The sequence below is a fragment of the Ochotona princeps genome, chromosome 17, assembly GCF_030435755.1.
Source record: "Ochotona princeps isolate mOchPri1 chromosome 17, mOchPri1.hap1, whole genome shotgun sequence".
Classification (NCBI taxonomy): domain Eukaryota; kingdom Metazoa; phylum Chordata; class Mammalia; order Lagomorpha; family Ochotonidae; genus Ochotona; species Ochotona princeps.
The window spans coordinates 46,884,836-46,909,524 of record NC_080848.1 but is presented as its reverse complement, the minus strand read 5'-3'; the positions used below and the strand labels follow the sequence as shown (position 1 = coordinate 46,909,524).

At 45.9% G+C, this 24,689-nt stretch overlaps 1 protein-coding gene across 6 annotated transcripts in view; it reads right to left on the bottom strand.

Annotated features, from left to right (window-relative positions):
- Nucleotides 1-1,528: 1,528 nt before the first annotated feature.
- The window catches only part of SPECC1 (sperm antigen with calponin homology and coiled-coil domains 1), a 299,800-nt gene continuing 276,639 nt past the window's right edge, over nucleotides 1,529-24,689 (bottom strand). For 5 of the 6 annotated variants that reach the window (XM_058676531.1, XM_058676529.1, XM_058676535.1 and 2 more), the window contains 3 exons: nucleotides 24,502-24,618; nucleotides 15,790-15,849; nucleotides 1,529-1,999 (listed from right to left, as the gene is read on the bottom strand). In XM_058676531.1, coding sequence (XP_058532514.1) covers nucleotides 1,910-1,999; nucleotides 15,790-15,849; nucleotides 24,502-24,618 — 267 coding nt within the window. In that variant the 3' untranslated portion in view covers nucleotides 1,529-1,909. Of the gene's footprint in view, nucleotides 2,000-2,178; nucleotides 2,224-15,789; nucleotides 15,850-24,501; nucleotides 24,619-24,689 lie in introns of those variants that run through there. The other variant, XM_058676530.1, reaches the window with a different exon arrangement.

Here is a 24,689-nt window from a genome sequence, read left to right as displayed (position 1 = left end):
AACAACATTTATGTTATCACTGGGAACAGCACACCAGTCATGCTAACTAACCACCTCTCCAGTATCCCAGGGCCTCAGCTGCCTGCGCCACACAAAACCCTGGAGTAATCCCAGCTTAAACACAGCCACCACCTGCTCGACCCAGCAACTTGAGATTTCAGTTGTGGCCCCCTCCACTCCCCATCCCCATTTGGGGGGTGAGCAAAGCAGAAGCATAGAAATATCGAAGATGTATCAGGTGAGTCAACAAAGACAGGTGCATGAAGCAACACAGGTAATGATTTTCACTGAGACACACTCATCAGGAAGGAGCAAGTTCAATTTGTTCAAGCTTCCATTAGGAACCAAAGGGGCAGTTATGTAAATTAGTGCTAGTCCCTAAACAGCAGCCACACAGCCCTGGGCCAGTCCAGGCTGGGGCTCTCACCACGGGCACGCATCAGAGTTGCCTGGAGGACTCCGGAAATGGGCAGACTACACCTCCAGACCCACTTCAGACGTCAGGATCAGCTGATGCGATGGGCCTGCCGTGGGTTTACTGGGGCTCCTGGGAGGTCCTAGCAGAGCTGCAGCTGGGAGCCACGGAGGGCTGGGAGGTGGAGATGCTGCTCCTGGGCACTGCAGCAGCCTGAAGAGTCCGGCTGCCCAGCACAGGGACTGGACCCGCAGCCCTAGGAACTGGCTCTGGAGGAGAGGCTGCGATTCGCCACCAGAGGCTCATTGTACATGGCAGCGGCAGTAATTTCACATCTCTCAGGGACCCTTGGTCAGAAGGGGACTGACACTGTATTTGGCACTTAAATCAGCATGGGGTGGGTAGTGAGCATTTTATCTCTATGGCCTGTGTGAATTCACCCAAGGGGACTACCACAGAGTCAGTGGGTGGTTCCCTGACTTGCTCAGAGCACACCTCCCAGGGGACGGGACAGTGCAGGAGGCCTCCTCTGCCACTGAGGGTGACCAGCAGGGTGAGGGTGAAAGTGCACTTCTTGGTTCAGTATAAATAGAACCACCCCAGCCACCCCCCAGGACTCCTTTATTTGCTATGCAAATGTGAAAGGCTTAGCCAAGTGCAGAGGATCAAGTCCTTCTACAGTTGAAAGACAGGGCTTGGAATCCCCACACCCTTGATCTCTTTCATCGTGCAAGTAAGTGAAGAATGAACCACACGACCCTCCCTTGGGCTGTGTGCGGAGAACAAACGTGCGTGGGTGGATGTTACTTGTGGTTTCCCTTCCAGGGCATTAACAGTTGCTGGAGGTCAGCGGGCAGTTCTGCCTGTGGGACACCTCAAGCGGGGCCCTTCAGCAAAGCGCCCAGGGTCTCTGCCAGCCTAGAATATGCAGATCAAGCTCCCTAGAACTTGAGTTCCCCAAAAGGCAGGGCTGATGTCTGTTTCTAGGTTGTTCCAAAGCAGATGTCTCTTCTGTGTGTGTATGCGTGTGTGTGTATGTGTGGTCAGGGGAAGGGGAAGAAAGGAAGGGAGGACTGGGAAAGGCAAAGTTCTTACAAAAGCGAAAGCTAGGGCTGTTAGGAAACAAACAGCAAGCCTGATTCGGAGGTGCTGTCAGGGACGCTGTGCGGATTTGTGAGGTCAGCAGGTAGGACTGGTGAAGGAAGCGGAGCGAAGCCAGGGCTGAGGATCTTGGTGTGGGTGGAGGAAGGCCATTCTCTTCAGAAGCATCCTACTGCAAAGTCTGGATTCCCGAACCTACGCTCCAGTCATGTTTGCATTTGACCTGGCTACACAGCAGAGCCCAGCTGTTTCTTATTTGCATGTCAGTCCACCAGGCGCGAGCTTTCCTTGGAGATCTAGCCAGTGGGGTGGTGGGAGCAGTGGGATCGGTGGACAATGACCGGTGCTTCCAGGACAAACTGCAGGTGCCCACAGCTCTCGGCCCCTCTGGGTTTAGGTCTCAAAGTACTTGTAGATCTGGGCCACGTACTGCATCACGCTCTGCCAGTCAGGCCGGTCTGTGTACAGCATCTCGCTGAGCTCCTGCAAGGGAATGGCACAGGTCACAAGGGGGACACCCGAACCTATTCCCGTGAAGGGGCTGGCCCTGCCTGGAAACCCTCCCTCCTCACAGTGTGAGAGTACAGGCATACACAGACAGCGCTCGTTCTCACGAGGGGAGGTCAAAGAATGGCTTTTCTTCCTGTACATTTGGAGACGCCAACTCCTCCTAAACGTCACAGGACATGACCTCCTGTGGCGCTCATCTTTTAACAGCATGACAGCATTCAAGCAAGTTTTGGAAAGAGAAAGTCACCCATGACGTCTATGTTTCCAAGCTGGCATTCGAGTGTACACTTCAGTTCCCAGGCCTCCGTCATGTACTGTTACCCACTGTGGTTGGTGCTGCCCAGGTCGCTCCACTGTTCCATTGGGTACACACAGTCGCAGGGACTGCTGCTCGTAACTCATGGGTTGTGTACTTATTTTCACTTCTTCCCCCGTGAGGACTATGACATGCAGCTTGATGCAGTTTTTGATTTTTTAACTTTTTCCATTTTTTAAATTATATTTTTGGCAATCTTTACATAGTTAATTAGGGTAAAAAGGTTCAAGGGTTACAGGAAGGTGGTTAAGACTATTATTTCCGCATTGTTTCCTTCAAGTATCTGAGGTAAAGGGGGTTTTAAGGGAGAAGTCCATATGTTTGCAAGGAAAGAATCTTGATTGAATTTGAACTGTAATACTGCATCAAGGTGGAGGAATCCACCAGGGGGGAGGGGAGGGGGAAGGGTGGGGGGATTCCCAGAGCCTATGAAACTGTCACATAATGCAAAATAATTAATAAAAAAAAAAAATATATATATATATATATATATATATATATATATAAAAGGGAGAAGTCCAACCCAATTTCCCACCCACCCAGGTCCCTGATGTGGGGCATGCTCTGAGGGTCTTGCTCAAGTGGTTTTGATAGTTCAACAGTTATGAATTGCTGCTAATCTCGCCACTCCAAGCACGATGAGGTCGCTGAAGAATCCACTGATTGACATAGTCCATCTTAGAGTCTCTGTTTGCCCAGTTTTTCACTGCCAACATAAGGCTGAGGTGGTTGATTGACTTGTTCTGTCTTTTCATGGTTAGGGTTCTGAGTCTGGCAGTTCGATTGGGGAGATCCCCAAAGAAATTTTGTCTGAGGTGTTCCCAGACCAGATCCTTGTATGTACTAGCAAGTACAGGACCCGGCACAGTCCATTACCCCGATCAGCTGGTGGTTGCAATTGCTGGGTCAGTTCTGCTTCCAGCGCTGTCTTCCACTGGAACCAATGGTTGTTGCAGTCCAGCCTGGTTCTGCCCAGCACATACTCGGCCCTCGCATAAACCAGTGGGAGCTGCAGCCTAGTCGGAGTGAACCACAATAACCCCCACCAGGCCCGCCCCCTACCCTGGTTTGCCAGTATGTGCAGTAGACTAGTCCAGTTTGTCCCACATCCTATTCAGCTCTCATACATGTCAATGGGCATTGAAGCCTAGTTCCGTCTAACCAGCTCCACTATCCAGTCTACACAGATGTTGTTGGGTGCCTTTCTGTCTAGCACCCCAGCCCCATCCTGGTTTTCCTGCCCTCTGGTGGGAGTGGTAACCCAAGAGGAAGGAGCCCACTATTTCCCTTCTAGGCCACTCCCACTCCCGGATTATTCACTCTCCAGGTGGTTCTGAAATTTAACTTGACAGAATTAGCCCCCAGTGCCAGCTTCTGCCAGTTGATGCTGCGACTAAGCCCAACCAACCCTCACTCACTCAAATTTTGGTTTGCACCAGTAGGAACAATCAGCCCAGCCTGGCTTTTCCCTGATCTAGTCCACATGAGGCCCAAAGGTGTTGTAGCCTTGCCTAGTCTGGTCTGCACCCATCCCAGCTCACACTCTCCAATGGGAGTAGCTGTCCAGCAGGGGATCATCCCCATATTCCCCCTGCCAGCTCTGCCCCCTCCCTTCCTGGTTCTCACGCGTGCTGGTTGGGTGCTGCAGTCACATCAGGTACACATTCCATATTATGCACTGGTTTTTGTTGCGACCAAACCTGGCTTGACCCACACTCTGTTCTGGTATTCAGATTTGCCAGTGGATGATGTAAACTGATTCAGCCTGGTCTGCCCCCAACCCATGCCCAATGTATGCCAGTGGGAAACTTTCCATGGCCTGTTCTGGGCTGTTTCGTTTCATACTTCTTGCACGTACCTGCAGGGTCTGTGTCCTGCCAGAGGAGTTGCCCAGGCTCCTCCATCAGAACCTCTCCCAATGCCAGATTTCGTGCATACCAGGGGTCCATGAGCCAGCCCTACTCAGTTCACCTCCTGTCTTAGCAGGAACAGTGGCTTTTCCTGACTGGCCTTCAACCCAATCTGGTTCTTACCGCTGGGTGTTTCAGCCCAGTCACAGCTCGTAGGGGCTGAGATCTAGTCTAGTCTGTCCCACATCTACCCTGGTCTTCCAGAGCACCAGATGGTGTTGGAGACTAGCCCAGCTTGGTGCGTCCAGTCCTAGTCCACACTTGTGCTAAGTGAGATTACAACCGTATCCAGATCAGGACACAGCCCCCACTCCAGCCCTGTGCTCCTTGGTGGGAACCTCAACCCAGCTAGGGTGTCTCCTTAGCTCGCCATCCGGGCCTATTCCCAGCCATAGATTGCATGCATGCCAGTGGTTGCTCTGACTCAGCTTGGCACAGCCCCTCACCTGTTTTAGCTCCTCCTGTTGCTGCTAGTCCTTTAACTTCCTTACCATTGGCTGACTGCAAAAAGACTTGTGCCAAAGGTAAAGAGTTTATTTTATTGGCATTACATGTTACCATTGACATGTCTCTTAATATTTTTTTTTTCTTGCCCAAATTTTCAAGTGACAGGTAAGGGCTGGGTACTCAGCTGAGCTTTAGAAAATCGGTGCCACTGAATATGTTTAATAATTAACTTTGAGATTGAATTTGGATTCTTTTGTGGTCACACGAGAGCAGTAGGGAAGGACCCTGGTGTAAACCCAGAACCAGAGATGCAGTGGAAAAGAGGGGGCGGAAAAAGAGCTGAACTTCGTACATCTGCTCCTGGGCGGGGCAGGGCCAGCTGCTGCTGTTAAGAAGTCATTTATCTTCTGATTCTACACCATCCAAATATACTTTACTGATTTTGCTCCCTGGTTATGCTAAAAAAAAAATCAGCATATCACTGTTCATGGGGAAAGAGTGGAAACGGAGCAAGAAGAACATTCTAGAGAGAGATCCTCGGAACAGTTTTAAGAGAAAAATAAAACTTCCACAAAACACAAGGGTTTTATAATAAAAAAAAAAAAAAAAAAAAAAAAAGGCCACCTTCTCCCAAACTGGTTGTAGTCAGGAGTCAGGGCAGTGCACATACACTGACCCTCTTACCCTGGGAAGGTTGCTTAGAAGATGGGACGGGAAGGAAATGAGCAAGAAGCAAGCTGATGAGGAGGCAGCTGGGCTCTGGGACAGGAGGAAGCCTACACAGGCCAGACGTTCCTCGTCTGGGATCCACCGGCAGTGAGGATTTGCAAGTTCCATCAGCCTTCACAGTTTGGACACCCAGTCTAGCAGCTGAGATGTCGGGATGCTTGCTTCTTAAAAACCAAGCGCCTGTGGTTCAATGCCCACTTCCAGCTCCTGACTCCAGCTTACTGCCAGTGTACATCCCAGGAGGCAGGCGTGATGGCCAAGGACTGCCTTCCTTCCATTAAGCCTTAAGACCTGGATGGAGTTCCCACCTCCTTACTGTTTCAGGTATTTGGGGAGGGGAATTAACTCTCTCTCTCTCTCTCCTTCCCTCCCTCTCTCTACTTCTTAAAAAAAAATAATAAAGTCCAGAATTCCTTACAGCTGATTGCTTTTGATCAACTACCCCAGCCAAGAGTTGGCAGTGAAAATCTAGGCAAATGGACACTCTAAGGTGGACCATGTCAGCCAGTAGATTCTGGAAAGATTTCATCGTGCCTGGAGTGGCGAGATGGATGGCAATTCAGAACTGCTGAACTGTCAAAACCACTTGAGCAGTGCCCTTGGAGCATGCCCCACATCCGGGATCCTGCGATGGTTAGGAGGCTAGGTGTGACTTCTCCCTTAAGTTACCCCCTCCCCCCAGATAAAGGAAGAAAAAAGAAAAGAATATGGAAACAATGGTCTTACCCAGTTTCCTCTAGCCCTTGATCATAAATAAATAACTCAGTAAAATAAGTTCACTGTTACACTACTTCACACACTTGAATCTAGCAATGATTACATTAAAATGTTTTGGCCCACTGTTAACATCAGATTTGGAAAATTCTGAAGAATTGTCTTGTACCTTTCAGGAGCAAATTGCTGCATCAGTAAAAAGCTTATACCACGGGGTATCTGAAAAACAAGCTAACAACTACACTACTTCTTCCAATACCAGGTGCTTTTGATTTCATGGTGAATGTTATCAAATATTTAAGGGAAGAAATAAAAACAACATTACACATTAATTTCCAGAAAATGGATGAGGAGAGAACTCATTCAACAAGCTCCCAACTCATCCAATGTGGCTATAATTACCCTATTATTGCAGCCAGACAAAATATTACAAGAAAAATATAGACCAATTTCTCACAGACGTAAAAACTGTAATGGATTATTAATCTGTCTAAAGCATAATGTATCATAACCAAGGGGGGCTCATCTCAGGCATGCAAGCCTGTTTTGTAAATCATGGAATTCATCATATTTATAGGTACAATAAAAACCATACGATTATAAAAGATGAAAAAAGCATCACACAAGATTGAACAACCACTGATGCAAAAAATAAAGATTTTTATTTATTTACAATAATCGCACCTCAGATAAACCTCATTGGCTGTGATATTGCCACTGCACAAAGCTTAAAAATTTTGTTTATGTACATGCATTTGAAAAGCATAGCAAGAATGAGAGCGAGAGAGAGAGCGAGAGAGCAATCTTCAACTTGCTGTATTACTTCTCCCACTCTCAGAGCAGCCTGGGCTCCCATGCGGCTGTCAGGAACACAGGTAAACAAGCCCTCATCTCCTGCAGAGGATGTCCCAAAGCCTTGGGACCTGGAAAAAGCTCCTGGCTTTGGTTGGCTCAGTTCTGGCCATTGTGGCCACTTGGGGAGTGAAATAGCAGATGGAAGATCTTTTTCTCTCTCTCCCCTTTTCTTTGTAAATCTGACTTTCCAATGGAAATAAATAAAAAAACCCAGCAAGTAATTTTTTTTAGGTTAGTTACAAACTGATTTAAAAATTTATAAGGGCAAAGGTGCACAGCCAAAGCAATTCTGAAAAGAATAACTAGATTTACACATTTTTAGTAAAGTTATATTAATCAAGAGAGTATGGTATTAGCAGGGGACCTATATAAATGGATCAAAGTAAAGCCAAGAAATAAAACCACACAAACACAGCCAATTGATTTTTTAAAAAATGTACTTATTCATTTGAGAGCGTGAGATTGATTTTTGCCAACTGGTAGTTTCCCAAATGGCTGCAAGAGCCAAGGCTGGGCTAGACTGAAGCCAGGAACTAGGAATCCAATCCACGTCTCCCTTGTGGGTGACAAAGACCCAAGTACTAGGGACATTAGTGCTGCCTTAGGGAACTGAGCTTGAAGGGCAGAGTAGCCAAGACCCTAATCAGGAATTGTGCCTGTTTCTATCAGTCACAGGGGCACCTGAAGCAGAGACTTAACCAGTCGTGCCACAATACCTCCTTTCCCCAGCTACTTAACTTTTCATTGTGAAAGATAACTATAAAAAGAGGAGGATATCAAGTACAACTTTGTAATTTAGTGAATTCTGACAAGGTCTAGTCACTACCCAAATCAAGAACTAGCTCTCCAGACCAGGCTGAATCAGTTCATGTCATCCACTGGCAAATCCGATCACCAGAACAGAGTGTGGGATGAGCCGGGTTTGGTTGCGACAAAACCAGTACACATTATGGAATGCCAGGGCGTGGTTGCCTGTACTGGATATGAATGCAGCACCCGTCCAGCACACATGAGATCCAGGAAGGAAGGGGCAGAGCTGGCGAGGGGATTAAGGGGCTGGTCCCCTCGCCGGACAGCTACTCCCACTGGAGAGTGTGGGCTGGGATAGAGACAGACCCGACCAAGCAAGGCTACAACACCTGTGCGCTGCATGTGGCCTAGATCAGGGCCGCAGCATCAGTTGGCAGAAGCTGGCACTGGGGATTAATTCTGTCGAGTCAAATCACAGGACCACCTAAAGAGTGCATAAACCGGGACAGAGAGACCTGGGAGGGAAAAAGTGGGTTCCCCCTTCTTGGGTCACTATTCCCGTGGGAGGGCATGAAAACTAGGACAGGGGGCTGGGATGGCTAGATAGAGAGGTACTCAACAACATCTGTGAGGGCTGGATGGTTGAGTTGGTTAGATAGAACTAAGCTTTAATACCCATTGACAAGTACCAGAGCCAAATGGGATGGGGGACAGACTGGTCTTCTGCTACACATACTGGCAAACCAGGGTAGGGGGTGGGCCTGGTGGGGGTTATTGTGGGTCACCCCGACTAGGCTGCAGCTCCCACTGGTTGATGTAAGGGCCGAACCAGACTGGACTGCAACACCCATTGGTTCCAGTGCAACTCGGGACCGAAAACAGAACCAACACAGCAATTGCAACCACCAGCTGATCGGGGTGATGGACTGTGCCGGGCCCTGTGCTTGCTAGAACATACAAGAAACTAATCTGGGAATACCTCAAAGTATCTTTGGAGATCTCCCCAATCGAACTGCTGGACTTAGAACTCTAATCAAGAAAAGACAGAAGACAGAACAGGACAATCATTCATCTCAGCTATGTGTTGGCAGCGAAATATGGGGCAAACGGAGACTTCATGATGGACCATATCAATCAGTGGACGACCTCATCGAGCGAAACTGGCAGCGATTCATAACTGGAGAACTATTAACACCACTTGAGCACATATCTCAGAGCATGCCCCACATCCGGGACTTGGGGTGGGCGGGAAACCGGGTGGGGCTTCTCCCTCAATATCCCCTTTTACCTCAGATACATGATGGAAACAATATTGACATAATAGCAGTACCCACTTCCCTATCCCCCTGAACCTTTTTTTCTTTTCTTTTTCCTTTAACTGTAATTAACTATGTAAAGATTGTCAACAACAATACAATAAAATAGATTAAAAAAAAAAAAAAAAAGAACTAGCTCTCTGCCAGCATCCTAGGAAGCTTGATGGTCCTCTTGTTCACGACCTGCCAGGGGCGTCTTTCACAGTCTAGGCATCTGCATTAATTACTCTGGCAACAAGGAAGTCTTTACTGTTCACTTGAAGCTGATCTTGCTCTTGAACAGCTAACTCTGAGTAGGGACACATACAGAGGCTAACTAACCTTTCTAACTGGTACATGCACACAAGGAAATTGACTTTTCACTAACGGTGATGGTGGGATGGATTAGCACTGCCAGATACGCATGGGATGCTGAAGATGTTACAAGTAAAACAGAAAAAGAGATGAAAATGAACCTGATTGGAAAACAGGCTAAGAATTTGTCCCTGGGATGGGGTGGGAGGTTGGGTGTGGCTCCTCCTTTTTTATCTCCCCATTTATCCCTGATACAGGAAAAAAAAAAGAACATGGAAACAATGGTCTTACCCACTTTCCTGTAGCTCTTGACGTTTTGTGCCCTAATCAACTATGTAAAGATTATCAAATTAAATAATAATAATACAAACGTTGTGCAACACCACTTATTTCAAGTTCTTGGAATGGGTACATTCGTAGAGACAAAAGGTGCAATGGTTACGAGGGAGTTAAGGGTTCACTGGGTATAGAGCTTCAGTTCTGCAAGATGAAAAGGTTATGGAGACCACAGTGGCACTGGATACACAACTATGTGAATAATGTAATTAATACTTCACTGTATTCCTAAGCGATGGTCTGATGTATATTTTACCACAATAAAAAGCATTAAAACAAATTTATGGGTGCCAGTCTGTGTCCTGGCTGTTCCACTTCCAAGCCAGCTCCCTGCTTGCGGCCTGGGAAACAGTGAAGGATGGTCCAAAGCCTTGGGATCCTGCTCCCACATGGGAGATCTGAAAGAAGCTCCTGGTTTTGGATTGGATTGTTGTGGCCATTTGGGGAGTGAACCAGTGAATGGGAAATCTTTTTCTGTCTCTCATTCTCTCTGTAAATCGCCCTTCCAACACACACACACACACACACACACACACACACACACACACACACACAGAGGTTTATTTCTCTTTGGAGCTCATACTCTTGCAGAGGCAGGGTAGAGAAGATGTCAACATCCGTATAATCAGATAAATTGTAATATAATACGGCATGTGCTGTATTGTACTATGAATAAATGGTGCTTTAAGAGCCCAGCAGGTGGACACAGCTGTCGCAGATGTATGGCCAGAGTGGTTAAGTACAGGGACTCTCGAGAGCTGACCTGCCTGGCTCTGTTCCTGCATTTGCTGCTCATCAGCCATGACATCCCGCACGTAACTAGCTCACACCTCAGCCTCTGACGAGCAAGGGGCGCCCACCTCACGGGACTTGCATGGAAATGTCCAGAATGGTACTTGGTACATAGTAAAGATGAAAAGAAAAAAAAAATGTGTTGACAATTAAGGCGGAATGAACTTTGTAAAAGTAATAGTACAGAGTAGGCTGTTACGCTAAAGGAATCTCTTCAGTATCCCCCTAAAAACCCGAAGTGTGGGCTGGGTGTTTAGCCTAGTGGTAAAAACACCATCTGGGACATTCATACGCTGTACCAGAGAGCCAATGTAGCAGAGAGCCAGAGTCCTTGCAACAATCGAGTCTGGATTCCAACTCCAGCTCCCTGCTGATGCACATCCTGGGAAGCAGTGATGGCTCAACTAACTGAGTTCCTGCTATCCCTGTGGGAGATTCTGATTCAGTTTTCCAGTTCCTGGCTTTGGTCTGGCACAGCCCTGGCAATTGCAGGCATTTTGTAATGAACTAGTGGATGAAAAATCTTTTCTTTCTCTCTCCCCTAACTATGTGAAATTTTCTTTTTTAAAGTTTATTAGGGCCCGGCATGGTGGCCCGTGGCTAAAGTCCTTGCCTTCAACGTGTCGGGATACCATATGGGTGCTGACAGCCCTGCTTCCCATCCAGCTCCCTGCCTGTGGCCTGGGAAAGCAGTCGAGGACGGCCTAAAGCCTTGGGACTCTGCACCCGCATGGGAGACTCAGAAGAAGCTCCTGGCTCCTGGCTTTGGATCGGCGCAGTACTGGCCGTTGCGGTCACTTGGGGAGTGAATCATCAGATGGAAGATCTTCCTCTCTGTCTCTCCTCCTCTCTGTATATCTGACTTTGCAATAAAAATATATAAATCTTTCAAAAAAAGTTTATTATTATTATTTTACTCTCTCATTTTGTCTCTATGTTACATTGGTTTAAATAAATACTTTCTAAAACTCCCAAGGTATAATGTTCTCTGTTTGCGGAGGCCCTGAAGCCAGTCTGCATGCTACAACTGCCTGCAGGACGTGCTGGCAATCTCAGGGGCGATGGCTGGAGATCCAGACCCATCAGCCTTGCAGGATGCATGGTCTGCCTGTGTGGGATTGACAGCAATGCCACACAGACTCTAACCAAGATCATTCTGAGAGAAGTTGCTCAGCACTGCAATACAAGGGCCAACACCTTAGCACCCCACAGTTGCTGAGGAAGAATGCTTCCTAGAATTTGGAGCTTCACATTTCAAAGATCTCACTCTGGTGACAGTTCACACCCATTAGCATATAATTACTTGAACATATACATACGAGTGAAAGTTCTCCCAGCATTACTCCATAGAACTTGAGCCAAGACAGTTGACATTTACTACTGCCGTTACTTCTAATTGGGTGCACTTTAAAAGCATTCCTTGCTGGATAGGTGTTTGGTACGCTGCTTGGGGCACCTGCACCCTGTATCACTGCTGGCTGTGCTTCTCATCCAACTTCCTAATAAACATTCAGGCAGACAGCAGTGATGGTCTGAGTCCCTCTGGGTCCCAACCACCCACACAGGAGACTGAATTAAACTCCAGAGCACTGGCTTTACCCCTGCCCAGACTTGGCTTGGGGAGTTAGTCAGCAGATGGCTGAACTCTCTGTCTGGCTCCCCTTTAATTTTAAATAAAGTGAAAATACATTTTAAAAAACAAAAAGAATGTAACACAGCATCCTGTGCAATTGAGTATGTACAGCTTTAAGGAAATTTCTCCTGTTGGTGGTATGAACTGGTGAAACTGCTCACCAACTCCGGAGTGGCTTTCAGGTTCAGTTATCCCCCCCAGAACACCCTGTAAATCACATGGTGGCTCTGGCCACTTGGTCAGCACGCTGGCTTCATTCGCTCCCCAGCTCAGCGACTTCCACAGTATGTTAGATGAAAGTGAAGGAAAGGCATTACATTAGAACAGAAGCAAATGCCAGGTGCAATACGGCAAAGAAAACTGTATAATGCATGTTAACATACTCCAACAAGTTCTCATTTTGTCTTTGAGCTTTACATAATAAGTGCCTCTCTTGTCTGTTTCTATTAGGGAGCATGAAGCAACCTTTGAAATCCTCTGGACTTGTCTCTACAAGATAGACAAATATACTTCTTACAGATTTAGTAGAATTCATACTTACTGGGACTTTAAAAAATTTAAAGATTTTTTTCTGGTTTTAAAATTAAGTTAATTTTTACCATTTTTGCCATATCCACTTCCTATGTAGAAACAGTACATACACATACATATTCTATTTTTTCCTTGCAAACAGGGATATTAATATCACAAAGTGAGGGATTTAAAACAACGATCATGACGTAATGGCAAAAGAAGGACATACTGTCATGCATTTGGCATAATTTGATGAAGCAATATTTATAACTATATGCCAAATAATATGACAATCACACAATTTTCATACTCTGCACATTTTATCTCCCCCAAAACACGATATTTGTCTTTCTGGGTCTGGATTCTTTCACCTGGTACAATCATCTTCAGGTTTTATCCATATTGCTGCAAATGTCAGGATTTTCTTTTTTATGGCTGAATAATATTCCATGGTGTATACCTATACCACGTTTTCATTATTTCTTTTCAAATAAGGCTTGAAGATTGATTGATTTATTGGAAAGGCAGATTTATAGAAAGAAGAAGAGGCAGAGAGAAAGATCTTACATCTACAGGTTCACTCCCCAGAGGCCACAAAGGTTCGACCTGAGCTGATCTGAAGTCAGGAGCCAAGAGCTTCCTCAGAGTCTCCCACTTGGGTGCAGGGTCGGAAATTTTGGCCCTTCCTCCACTATTTTCCAAGACTACAAGCAGGGAGCTGGACTGGAAGTGGAGCAGCTGGGACAGGAACTGGTGCCCATATGGGTGGATATAAGGCAAGGACTTGAGGCACTAGGCTACCTCGCAGGGCCCTCCGCATTTTCTTTATCCAGTCATGAGCTGATGGACTTCAAGGCTGATTGTGTGTCTTAGCTGTGGTGGATTAAGCCACATAAATGTGGGAATGCAGGTACCTCTTTCAAAATACGTTGATTTCTTAACTATATTTTGGAGTGTGATTTTTACTTCTTTAATGGTTAAGGTTTTATTTCTTTTTGAGTGAGTTTTGGAGTAATATTTACATTTAATTTTTGATGAGATACATGGGTTTTTTGGGGGAAAAACTTTATGCTTCAACTTTATCTGTGAAACACTGTTCTTGGTATTAAGCTTTCTTTAACAGCTGTACTTTCACTTTTTCATTTCTCAGATTCCTTAAATCCTCTGGGATGATAGAATTGTATCTTACTACCAATTCAGGTTGGAGTTTTCTGATCACTAATGAGAATGAAAATCCTTGAAAATGGGTATTGGCCACTTGTGCTCTTTCCCTGAGAGATGTCTATTCTAACCTCGGAGATTCTTCTTGGAGGTTAGCTTTTTTTTTTTTTTTTTTTTAATATTTTAATCATTTGAGAAAGAAGGAAAATGAGGTGAGGGGGAGACAAAGAAAGAGAACCACCCGTTCTCTGGTTCATTCCTCAACGCCCACAATGGGCTGGGCCAAAGCTAGAAGCTGGGTGCTCTAGCTGGGTCCTCCATGTGTGTGGCAGGGGCCCAAGTACTTCAGTCATCACTGCTACTTCCCACGAGCAGCGTTAGCTACAACTGGGAGCGGCTTCTATTCCTCCTCTTATCTCTCTGTATATTTAAACACAGTCTACTTGTAGGCTCCTCCTTATTTATTATCTGTAGTTCTGGGAGGTGATCCTCATTTGTGGTATCTGCTGACTAGCTCAAGTGGATCATTCTCACCAGTATTTTCTTATCTGACGTGAGAGCATATTTTCAGCAGCCACTGCGTTACCAGCCCAGCAGCTTTTCCCTCAGAGTTCAAGTGACCGACTTCAGGCGGCAAGGATATTACAAATTTGGACTGCAAATGTCATCTGATCCCATCTTCTTACTAGGGATTTTCTTTTCTCTCCATCCCTCACGCATCTCCCCATCCTCACCACGCCAACAACAACAACAAAAAATTCAAGATAGTAGTGAGCTTTCCCACCGCTCTAGATGGCAGGTGGAACTTTTAAAAATGGAGGGCCTGGTTACAGGAACTCAAGGCTTTGTCTCTTGTTCCTTGTCTGGGCATTAAATAAAGCCTATAGGCTTACATTCACTTCTTGCAACTTCTACACCACCACCACCACCCTACTTCCACTGCCTGGGGCTGGCACCATCTCAGTGTCCACACAAAGGTTGTGATTCTCATTTCTTTTAAAAATTCTGTCTCTAGATATTTCATAGCCCATCTTGAGAGTTCAGCTCTTTTTGGAAAAAGAGAGGCAGAGAGAGAGAGAGATCCCATCCATGGCTTTACTCCCCAAATGCCTGTAATGGCTGCAATGAGCTGGACTGGTATCCAGGAACTCAGTCCAGGCTCACGGTGCTAGTGGCAGGGATCCAGTCGCTCAGACCTACTGCTTCCCCAGGTACACATCAGCCAGAAGATGGAAGTGGGAGTCTGCACTGTGACTAGAACTCAGGCACCTTGACATAGAACACAAGTGCTGCAAAAGCGGACTTCTGAACTCTGAGGGCAATGCCCATGTTCATGTACTGACATTAAAAGCGGACTTCTGAACTCTGAGGGCAATGCCCATGTCCATGTACTGACATTAAAAGCAGACTTCTGAACTCTGAGGGCAATGCCCATGTCCATGTACTGACATTTTTTTATTTCATATTTCTAAATGACAGAAACAGAGGAGTGGCAATTCAATCCTGTATTTCCAGAACTGAACTCTATCCAAAATGAAACTTTAATTGAAAACAAACAAACAGGGCCCGGCGGCGTGGCCTAGCGGCTAAGGTCCTCGCCTTGAATGCACCGGGATCCCATATGGGCACCGGTTCTGGTCCCAGCAGCTCCACTTCCCAACCAGCTCTCTCTCTTGTGACCTGGGAAAGCAGTCGAGGACGGCCCAGAGCACTGGGACCCTGCACCCGCGTGGGAGACCTGGAAGAGGTTTCAGGTTCCCGGCATCGGATTGGCGCACCGGCCGTTGCGGCTCACTTGGGGAGTGAATCATCGGACGGAAGATCTTCCTCTCTGTCTCTCCTCTCTGTATATCTGACTGTAATAAAATAAATAAATCTTTAAAAAAAAAAAGAAAACAAACAAACAAACAAAATCGTATGTGATCAGATACCATAAAGTTTTTTCTTTTTCATATAACTTGCAATAGTAGCAGGAGGTTACAAAATCAGATACTTACCAGGCTGGGTTTGATGCCCACACTCTCAGCTGCTTCGAATGCCAACAAGAGATTCCGCTTCTGGTTTAAAAGACAAAGAGATTGGAATCACTAACTAAAAAATAAATAGCATTTGCTAGGAAGACACTCCCATTTGAATAGTCCATGACTATAAAACAAATTAGTCAAATATGCAAATAATGACCACAGTTCAAGAAAGACAAAAGATTAATAGGTTAGAATTATCACTAAAATTACATCATTGTTACACATCTGACTATAGTTTATTTTAAGACTCAGGACTTTTCAAATTCTGTTATGTAAAAAATTGTTTAATCATGGTGCCATCCAAAACAGATTATCACAATGAAATATGTACAGTCAAATGAAAAACTGCTCTTTCTTCCTCACACCTGGCCCTGAGAATTAATTTTTAACCTCTATTATTTTTTTTCTGATGACAATTCTATTTCTCTGAAATATGTGTACATAACTATTTCTTGATTTCTAAAATGGAGGCATTAGACAACCCCCCCGACTTCCCTCCAAGACAAATGAGGACTCCAGCAACGCACCATCTTTCTCTTTCCCTCATGTGGTCATGCAGTTAACTGCAACATGACTGGTTCTGTCTCTGAGTATCAACAACAGCCTTTGATTTCAACTTCTTGCACCATCAGCTGCAGACAGCACTTGCTAACTCCATTCTTTGAAAAGAAGTAAGTTCCCCTTATCTTTCCTCCACTTTGTCAACTTTTTCCTTAGCACATGCTCTTCCTTTTCTAGAAGCACCTGTAAGCCTTCTGTGTGGTCTCACAGGGGTGATTCTGAAGGCTGAATACATCACATTCACACGGAAAGGGGCTGTGACATTTTTCTTTCTCCATGGGTCCAAATTCATGATGCTGCCCCACTCAAAAAAACAAATCATTTTCAAAGGATTCTCATCATTGTTACTTTACCACTTGCTTGGAACCACAGCCTTTAGTCTGACTAGATTTGGACCCTGCCTTTCTTCAGAAATTTTTTTTCCCAGTTACAATTCCTGCTTGCCTTAGATTTTTTATTAGAACTTTACACTTCCTTCCCACTGGCTCCTCCCCAGTCTGATGACTGCTTCCTGTAGCCCATGTTCTCCCTGCTAACACAGAAGACCCGCCTCACACTTGGACTGCAGTCTCTTTACAGAGCCTCTCATTCTCTCCTTTATTACAATCTCAAGCTCTTAATCACACTATCATCTACTGAAATCCTTTGGCTGCCCAGAACCTCCTACCAACTTTGGCGTGGATAATCCTGTTTCAGCAAAAGGCATTGTTTCGTCTGCCTCTTTAAGCAAGAACATGGGGGAAGGTACATTTTCTTTCTCTTTTCTACCATCAGGCCTGGTCAGCAGTTTGGCTGGAGAGAGAATTCTGGGCTTTTCCTTGGAATGGGATCAGCCCTTCTCCACAATCAATGAGCACAGTGAGTAAGCAGCTTCTTGCTGCAGCTCTTCCGGTCTATTCTCTGTCTTCTCGCCCAGATGAATTTGAGGATCATTTGATCATGTCTCTCCAGCTCTATAATTCATTTCAAAGCCATTAGGATTTATTAAAATTTAAATTGGTACATTAATAGAATTGAGTGACAAATGTCTCCTACATATTCATGTTTCATGTTCCTCATTACAGGGCTATAATTTCATAATCAAGGTTTTATACATAATTTTGTATCCCTTCTCATTTCCCTCGTGGCGTTTTTCACCTTCTGCTCTTCCCTGAACATTTGCAGCCTGAAGACCAAAGGATCTGGAGCCAGTTTGCTGCTCCAGGAACCAGGTTAGAGCAAAATAGCCAGATGTGGCTTGTTCATCTGTAGCAGAGGCCTGGGAAAGCTACTGATCTGTGGTGATCCTGCTCAAGCTGCCAGTTCTCGGCCTTGAAATTGAGGGGGAATTGGTGGGAAACCCCACACTTACTTCCTCAACACCTGAGACGTGTAGTAAATTGGGTCCTTGCTTCCTTCAGTTTAAGGCCAAACTGGTACGAGCAATTTCCTGTTGCAATGCTAATGAAATTTTTATTCTTCTCCCCCAAAACTCCTTTGCAGTTATTTTTGGGGGAAGAAGGGAGCTTGGAAATCAGTTTTTAGTTACTGCCATTCCAGAAGTCAAGACACAAGCATTTTTATGGTTTCCAAGATATAGTGACAAAGATATCACACCAATCTTCAGTTGCCCATTAGGATTTCCAAAGCCTCCGCCAAGGGTGTCCAGCTAAACATCACATCCGTCCATACATCCGTATGTGTGTGTGTAAGATTCATTTATTTGAAGGTCAGAGTTACACAGCGAGAAGGAGACACACATACACACACAGGTGTTCCATTTGCTGATTTATTCCCTAGACGGCCAGAGCTGGGCCAGGCTGAAGCCAGCAGCCAGTTTCATCCTGCTTCCATGTGAGTAGCAGGATCCCAAATACTTGGGCTATCTTCCAGTAATTAGTAGGGAACTGGACCAGAAGTGAGACAGCTAGGATACAAACTAGCTCCCCATCTGGGATACCGGCACTGTAGCTGGTGGAGTTATCTGCTCAGAGTATCGACCCCTATCTTATTGTTTTGACAACCTTGTAGGTTGAAGACACTTCTAAACCAAAGGCTTCACACAGAATTCCTCCGATACCCTTTAATTTGATTTGAATTAAACTGTATGTGTTTTCTAAATAGATATCAGCCACAGAAGATATAGTCCATGCTGGAAAATTGCCCCAGGATGCTATGAAAGACGTAACATAGAATGTGACAGTGGCCAGTGGGATCTGGATCCCCAAAATGACTTCATCATTTTGGCAGCATCAAGACACCAGGGAGCAAGTCTCACTCTCCCAACACCCTTCCACTGCCAGAGGCCAGATGAGAGGCAGCCAGTCACCAAGGCCTCCGCTGAGGGTGAGGGAGCATGCTCAGGTGAGCCTGGAAGGGTGTCACTTGGCTGTGGGCTCAGAGTGCCAGCTGCAGCTCTGCCCTTCCCCTTACAGGCCAGGCCGGATGAGAGGCGTCCAGTCAACCTGTATCCTAGATGGGGGAGGGAGGTGCAGGCCTGGCACCTTCTGATTCCACGACAGTCCAAGTCCCCAACCCATGACAGAACTCCACTGCCAGGCTGGCTAGCAGGGACAGTGCTAAGTGCACATGTTACCTCAAGCTGATGGGAAGAAGGATGCTAATTCCAGGGTTTCTCCTCTGGTATTTATATTCCATTTCAGACACTGGCACAAATACTCTCCACTCTAACCTGGATCTGTGGGTAGCATGGAAGAGTTTCACAGACTGATAGATGAAAACCCTATCTTGTTTTTTAATCAAGGAAAAACAAAATAAAACCCCCAAGTCTTTCATGACCAACTCACAGTCTGATTATACAGCTGTTTAGTGCCACAGAAGATGTTTGTGTTAGCTCTTTGATACCACTGTCAACATGACTTTGATTGCCTAGATCCAGGTGAGAGCGCCCGTGAATGCAGAGTTAGATCAGACGTATATTAGAGTTCGAGTTCAATAGATTTTAGTTTTAAACAAACACAGACCTCTCTACGTGCCCTTCTGGATGTGTGTGTACAACCAACACTTCCTGTCACCGAGCACTGACTAGAATCAGACTTCCAGCCAGGGGCTGGACATGGATAAGCCAGGGGCTTATCCTAATGAGGTTGTAAGGTTTTATGTAAACTAGTTGATTCTCTTTAAAACCAAACTTCAAACAGACTTCTTCCAGGGAAATGGACCCTGCTTTTACCCATCCCTCTCCTCCCACTGTGAGGTTTGTGCCCATGATCTGATCCCCATGGTGTTGATTCGTCTGTGCTGATGGATCCTTCAGGAAACCCTGGTCCATTATTGTGACAGAACTGGCCTTGCTCACCCTGGGGGCAAGCTTATCACAGCCCAAGAAGTCGCAGAACCACTTCCCAGCAAGGGCTGTCACTCTACTTGGAATGCAGCCAGGACAGGAGAATTTAGGGAAAATGAGGGAAATAGATGTTCCTCCAGGAGGTGGTGGGTGGACAGCAAGTAGGGTCCTATGTACTGGGACACAAACCCAACTCTAGTTGACCAGGAGGCTGTGAAGCCAAACAGAGCCAAACATAAAACATTCTTGGTTTCTGGAGTGGACTCTAATCTCATCGCTACGCGAGGTGTCTCAACAGCAGACTCAGTGCTCTCAGATCCAGCAGAATAAACCTGGGTGGGAAGTAGGGACATCTGTCTCATAGGGAGGACAGAAATGAGATGTCTGCCTGTCCTTCCACACATCTGCATGCCTACAGGAGGTCAGTGGACAGATGGCCATGCATTAAGATATGGACAAGGAAGGTGATCGCAGCAATACGGGTTTTTGGTTATGAGGAAGCAATGCTTAATGATTCAAAGTGTGGAAGCAAACATTTTCAGGCCCATTATTTTCCAATCATTCTGTATTGATCTGAGGACAGAGAAACTGGGTCTGCTGACTGCATGCAACATTTTCAGGAAGCCAGGGATTTTAGAAAGAGTGTGTTAGGTGCTAAAGCTTACACCAATCACATTCTTAGAAAGACTTTCTGGTTATTTTGAATTGTCTGATGCCAAATAGTTACTCAATTATCTTGATAACATCACACCAGAAAGGCAGAGACTAAACATTTCAGGAAGGCAGGATGCCACAGATGCCATGGTGATGATCAGAGTCTGCACCACCACAATGCCCTAGCACTCCTGCTCCTTCCCAGTTCTCTCTAATGGGTCATCTTCTTTACTCAGACAACAAACGGTCCTTCTTCTCTGCCTCCACAATGGCTTGGATAGTCTAAATATGGCCCCCAGAGGCTTCCAGTGTGGCAGTGTTAAGAGGTAGCAGAATCTCCCAACAGATAGTGCCTGGGGGGAGCTGTCATCCTTGGAAGAAATTAACACAGTTCCTGTGGAACCTTGGTTAGTCCCCACATGAGCTCCTGTATGTGTCTTTGCTTCCTATTTTAAGTGTGATCTCTTCTGCAGACACTGCCATCAGTGTGATGCCAATGGTCAGGAGGCCTTCACCAAGAGCCAGGCAGACGCAGTTACTTGGTTCTGGACTTCCAGGCTCCTGTGCTCAGTCTCAGGCATTTTGTTACAGCACAGAAAACAAACTAAGGTAGCTTCCATTAGGACCTGAGATCTCCCAATTTTGGACATCATTTATATTTGTCTTGCCTAATACTTCAGCCTCTCATGATATGTGTGTATTTAAATCCTAGATGCTCCAATTCCAATCTGGCTCCTTGCTGGTGGCCTAGGAAAAGCAGCAAAAGACTTTCCAAATGTTTGGACACATGCTATCCAAATGTCAGAAATCCAGATGAAACTCCTGGCTCCTGCCTTCAGCTTGGCTCAGCACTGGCTGTTTTGGCTACCAGAAAAGTGATCCAGTAGATGGTAGACCTCTCTCTATAACTTTCAACTAAATAAATACATATTTAAAAACCAGTCACTCAGGCCCGGCACAGTGGCCTAGCAGCTAAAGTCCTTGCCTTGAACGCACCGGGATCCCATATGGGCGCCGGTTCTAATTCTGGCTGCTCCACTTCCCATCCAGCTCCCTTCCTGTGGCCTGGGAAAGCAGTCGAGGACGGCCCAATGCTTTGGGACCCTGCACCCGTGTGGGAGCCCTGAAGGAAGTTCCTGGCTCCTGGCTTTGGATGGGCACAGCACCGGCCATTGCGCTCACTTGGGGAGTGAATCATCGGAGAGCGAATCATCGGACAGAAGATCTTCCTCTCTCTCTCTCCTTCTCTCTATACATCTGACTTTGTAATAAAAATTAAAATCTTAAAAACAAACAAACAAAAAAAACCCCACTCTTTCATCCTATATGTACACACACACACACACACACACACGCACACACACACACACTGTATTGGTTTTGTTTCTCTGAATTCTAACATCCTAAGAAATTAAGTTAGGGCTGGTGTTTAACCTCACAGTTAGACACTCACATCCCAGAATGCTTGAACTCAATATCTGCCTCTGGCTTTTGACTCCAGCTTTCTGCTGATGCCGACTATGAGAAACAATGGTTGACACCTCAGCAACTGGCTCAGTGTCACTCACACGAGAGACCTCGAGGGAGTTCCTTGCTCCCAGCTTTGGCCCAGTCCAGCCCAGCCCCGGGTGGTGTGGACATCTTGGGAGTGAGCCAGTGGATGAGAGCTCTGCCTATAAGATTTGAATACTACTTATGGTTCTCTACATTCTTGAGGAACAGTGGATTTTCTATTTAATATTTGTCAAATTTTTTTCTTTACTGGAGGGTTAAGCTTGAGTATAACGTAAACTGGAAAAGTATGTCATTATAAAAGTCAGAATAAAAGTAAGAAGGGAAGGAGGATGGAAGTGAGGGAGGGAAATAGGACAGTGTGGGAAGAACCATTATTCTCTTAAAGTGGTAATGCAGAATACACAAAATTTATTCATTTTACAAAAACATTTTTAAAAATTAAGTCGGTGTTTAGTTGTCATCACTGATCTTTCTTTGGACTTTGACTGAATTCTAATGTGGGGTGATTGCAAGAGGACTTCTCACCATGCCTATGCCTTATCCATCCCAGTAAATGGGCCTGTCAAACTGGACGCTTTGATCCTTCCTCCAATAGTCATTAAGTCCAGCTAATTCTATATGTAGAAATATTCTGTGTTGCTATCACTTTGGTATCAGTTAAGGAAACTGGGCTCGCATGTTAACTACAATAGCTTCTTTTCTTTCTTTTTTATAAAGATTTGTTTTACTGGGCCAGCAGAACGGCTCGGTGGTTAAATCCTCAATTTGCATGCACCGGGATCCCATATGGGCGCCGGTTCGTGTCCCCGCAGCCCCGCTTCCCATCCAGATCCCTGCTTGTGGCATAAGCAGCAGTCGAGGACAGTCCAAAGCCTTGGGACCCTGTACCCACGTGAAAGACACAGAAGAAGCTCCTGGCTCCTGGTATTGGACTGGCTCAGCTCCAGCCATTGTGGGGAGTGAACCAGGGGATGGAAGATCTATCTGTTTCTCCTCTCTGTAAATCTACCTTTCCAATAAAAAAAGAATAAATCTTTAAAAATTGCTTTATTTACTTGAAAGGCAGAGTTAGGGAACAGCAAAGAAAGAGAAGAGAGAGCGTCCCACATGGATGGGGTGGCGGCAATCACCAGGGCCAAAAGGCAGGGAGCTGGTTTGAAACTGGAGCAGTTGGTACTCTAATCTGGGCTCCTATGGGATGCTGGCATTGCAGGCAGCTGCCTAATTTGCAGCACCAGAACACTGGCATCTGCAGTAGCCTCTTAAATGGTAGCTCCTCTTTATTTTTGTCCCCCTTCCAACAATTTTTTTTCATGGATACTGGGAAAGATTGACAACAGCAACAACCACCACCACCACCACCACCACCACAACCTGAATCATGTCTCTCCAGTGCTTTGAGTCTTTCAACAGCTTCCTACTGTGCTTGTTGGAGAACCGTCTGGGAGGATGCTGGGTGGGGTCAGGCCCCTCAACCCATATTGCTGCCATCATCATGGGCCATTCTTCCCTACTCACAGAAATCCAGCTAATGCCTCATCTGTGTTCTTTGCAGCAGGAAGGTGTCCTCTTGTTCCAGTTGCTCCCTTGCCCTGGAAAGCTCCTGCTAGAATTCTCTCACATTTGTTCTTCAGACAGCAGCTTGAGTTGGGCCTCCGCAGAAAGATCTCAGCCTCCTCGTCTGACATCTGCTACTCACTCCCATACCACTTTACAGTTGTACTTGTCAGTTTGCCCATTTGTTACCTGCCTGCCTTGTGAGGGCACAGAACGCACCTGTGCTGTTCACTGCTGCTCTCGACATGGTGCGTGACATTCAGAAACACTTGCTGGCTGACTGAGTGTGGTCCTGGCACAGAACTTTCCAAATTGTGTTCCATGGATCATAATTTTGAAGGATGGTCAGAGGCTGGCAAACTACTCCCCATGGGCCCAGTCTGCACCACAGCCTGCTTTTATAAATTAGACTTTATTGGAATATAGCCCTACTCGCTTGGCCCAAGGGTAGAGTTGGACCCTTATCTGGAAAAGCTTGCCAAGCCTTGCTGTATGAGATGATTTACAGCTTTAAAAAAAAGATCCTATAGATCCAAGGTTTTCCCTGGAAAGTGGGTGACAGGAACTTCTCAGCAGCCACAGTAAATTAGTCCTCAGTATGGACTGGCTAGACCACAAGGAGTTTATTGGAGTATGAAAAGGGAATCTGACTCTGCTGGCTCTGTCTTCAGACCAGAGAGGGTATACCTAAGAAGCCGTTGAACTTGACTGGACAATAAGATGCTGGACTCTATGTTTGGTATATGCTTGCAATGGGGAATCTCAACTGAACTTGAACTGGTGGAGGAATCCACCATGGTGGGAGGGTTTGGGGAGGGGTGGGGAGAATCCAGGTACCTATGAAACTGTGTCACATAATACAATGTAATTAATGAATTAAAAATAATAAATAAAAAAAAAAGAAAGAAAAGGGAATCTGAGAAATATTTTCCTGGGAAAGGACTCCAAAGTGCAGTGACCCATCCAGGAGTTCCCTGGGCCTTCTACTTCAGCTCCATCTTCTCCTGCTGGTCCCCCTCCCCGCCCACCAGCACACTGTGAGATGGATCAATATAACCAGGATCCCCTGGCATTTTCTAAAGGGGAAACAGGATGATTGGTTAGTGACTTACTTTCTCTTGACTGTTGAGCTCCTGGTAGGGGATGTGCGCAGGCAGGTAGGTGTGCAGTAGGGCACAGAAGGCCAAGCCGTCGCTCCAGCTGCTGCTGAAATTGGTGATATCAATGTTCTGTTTGGAGGGAAGGGGGAGAAAAGGAAGGATGACTCTTTTTAAATCTGCAGTGTCACAGGACAGGAGGG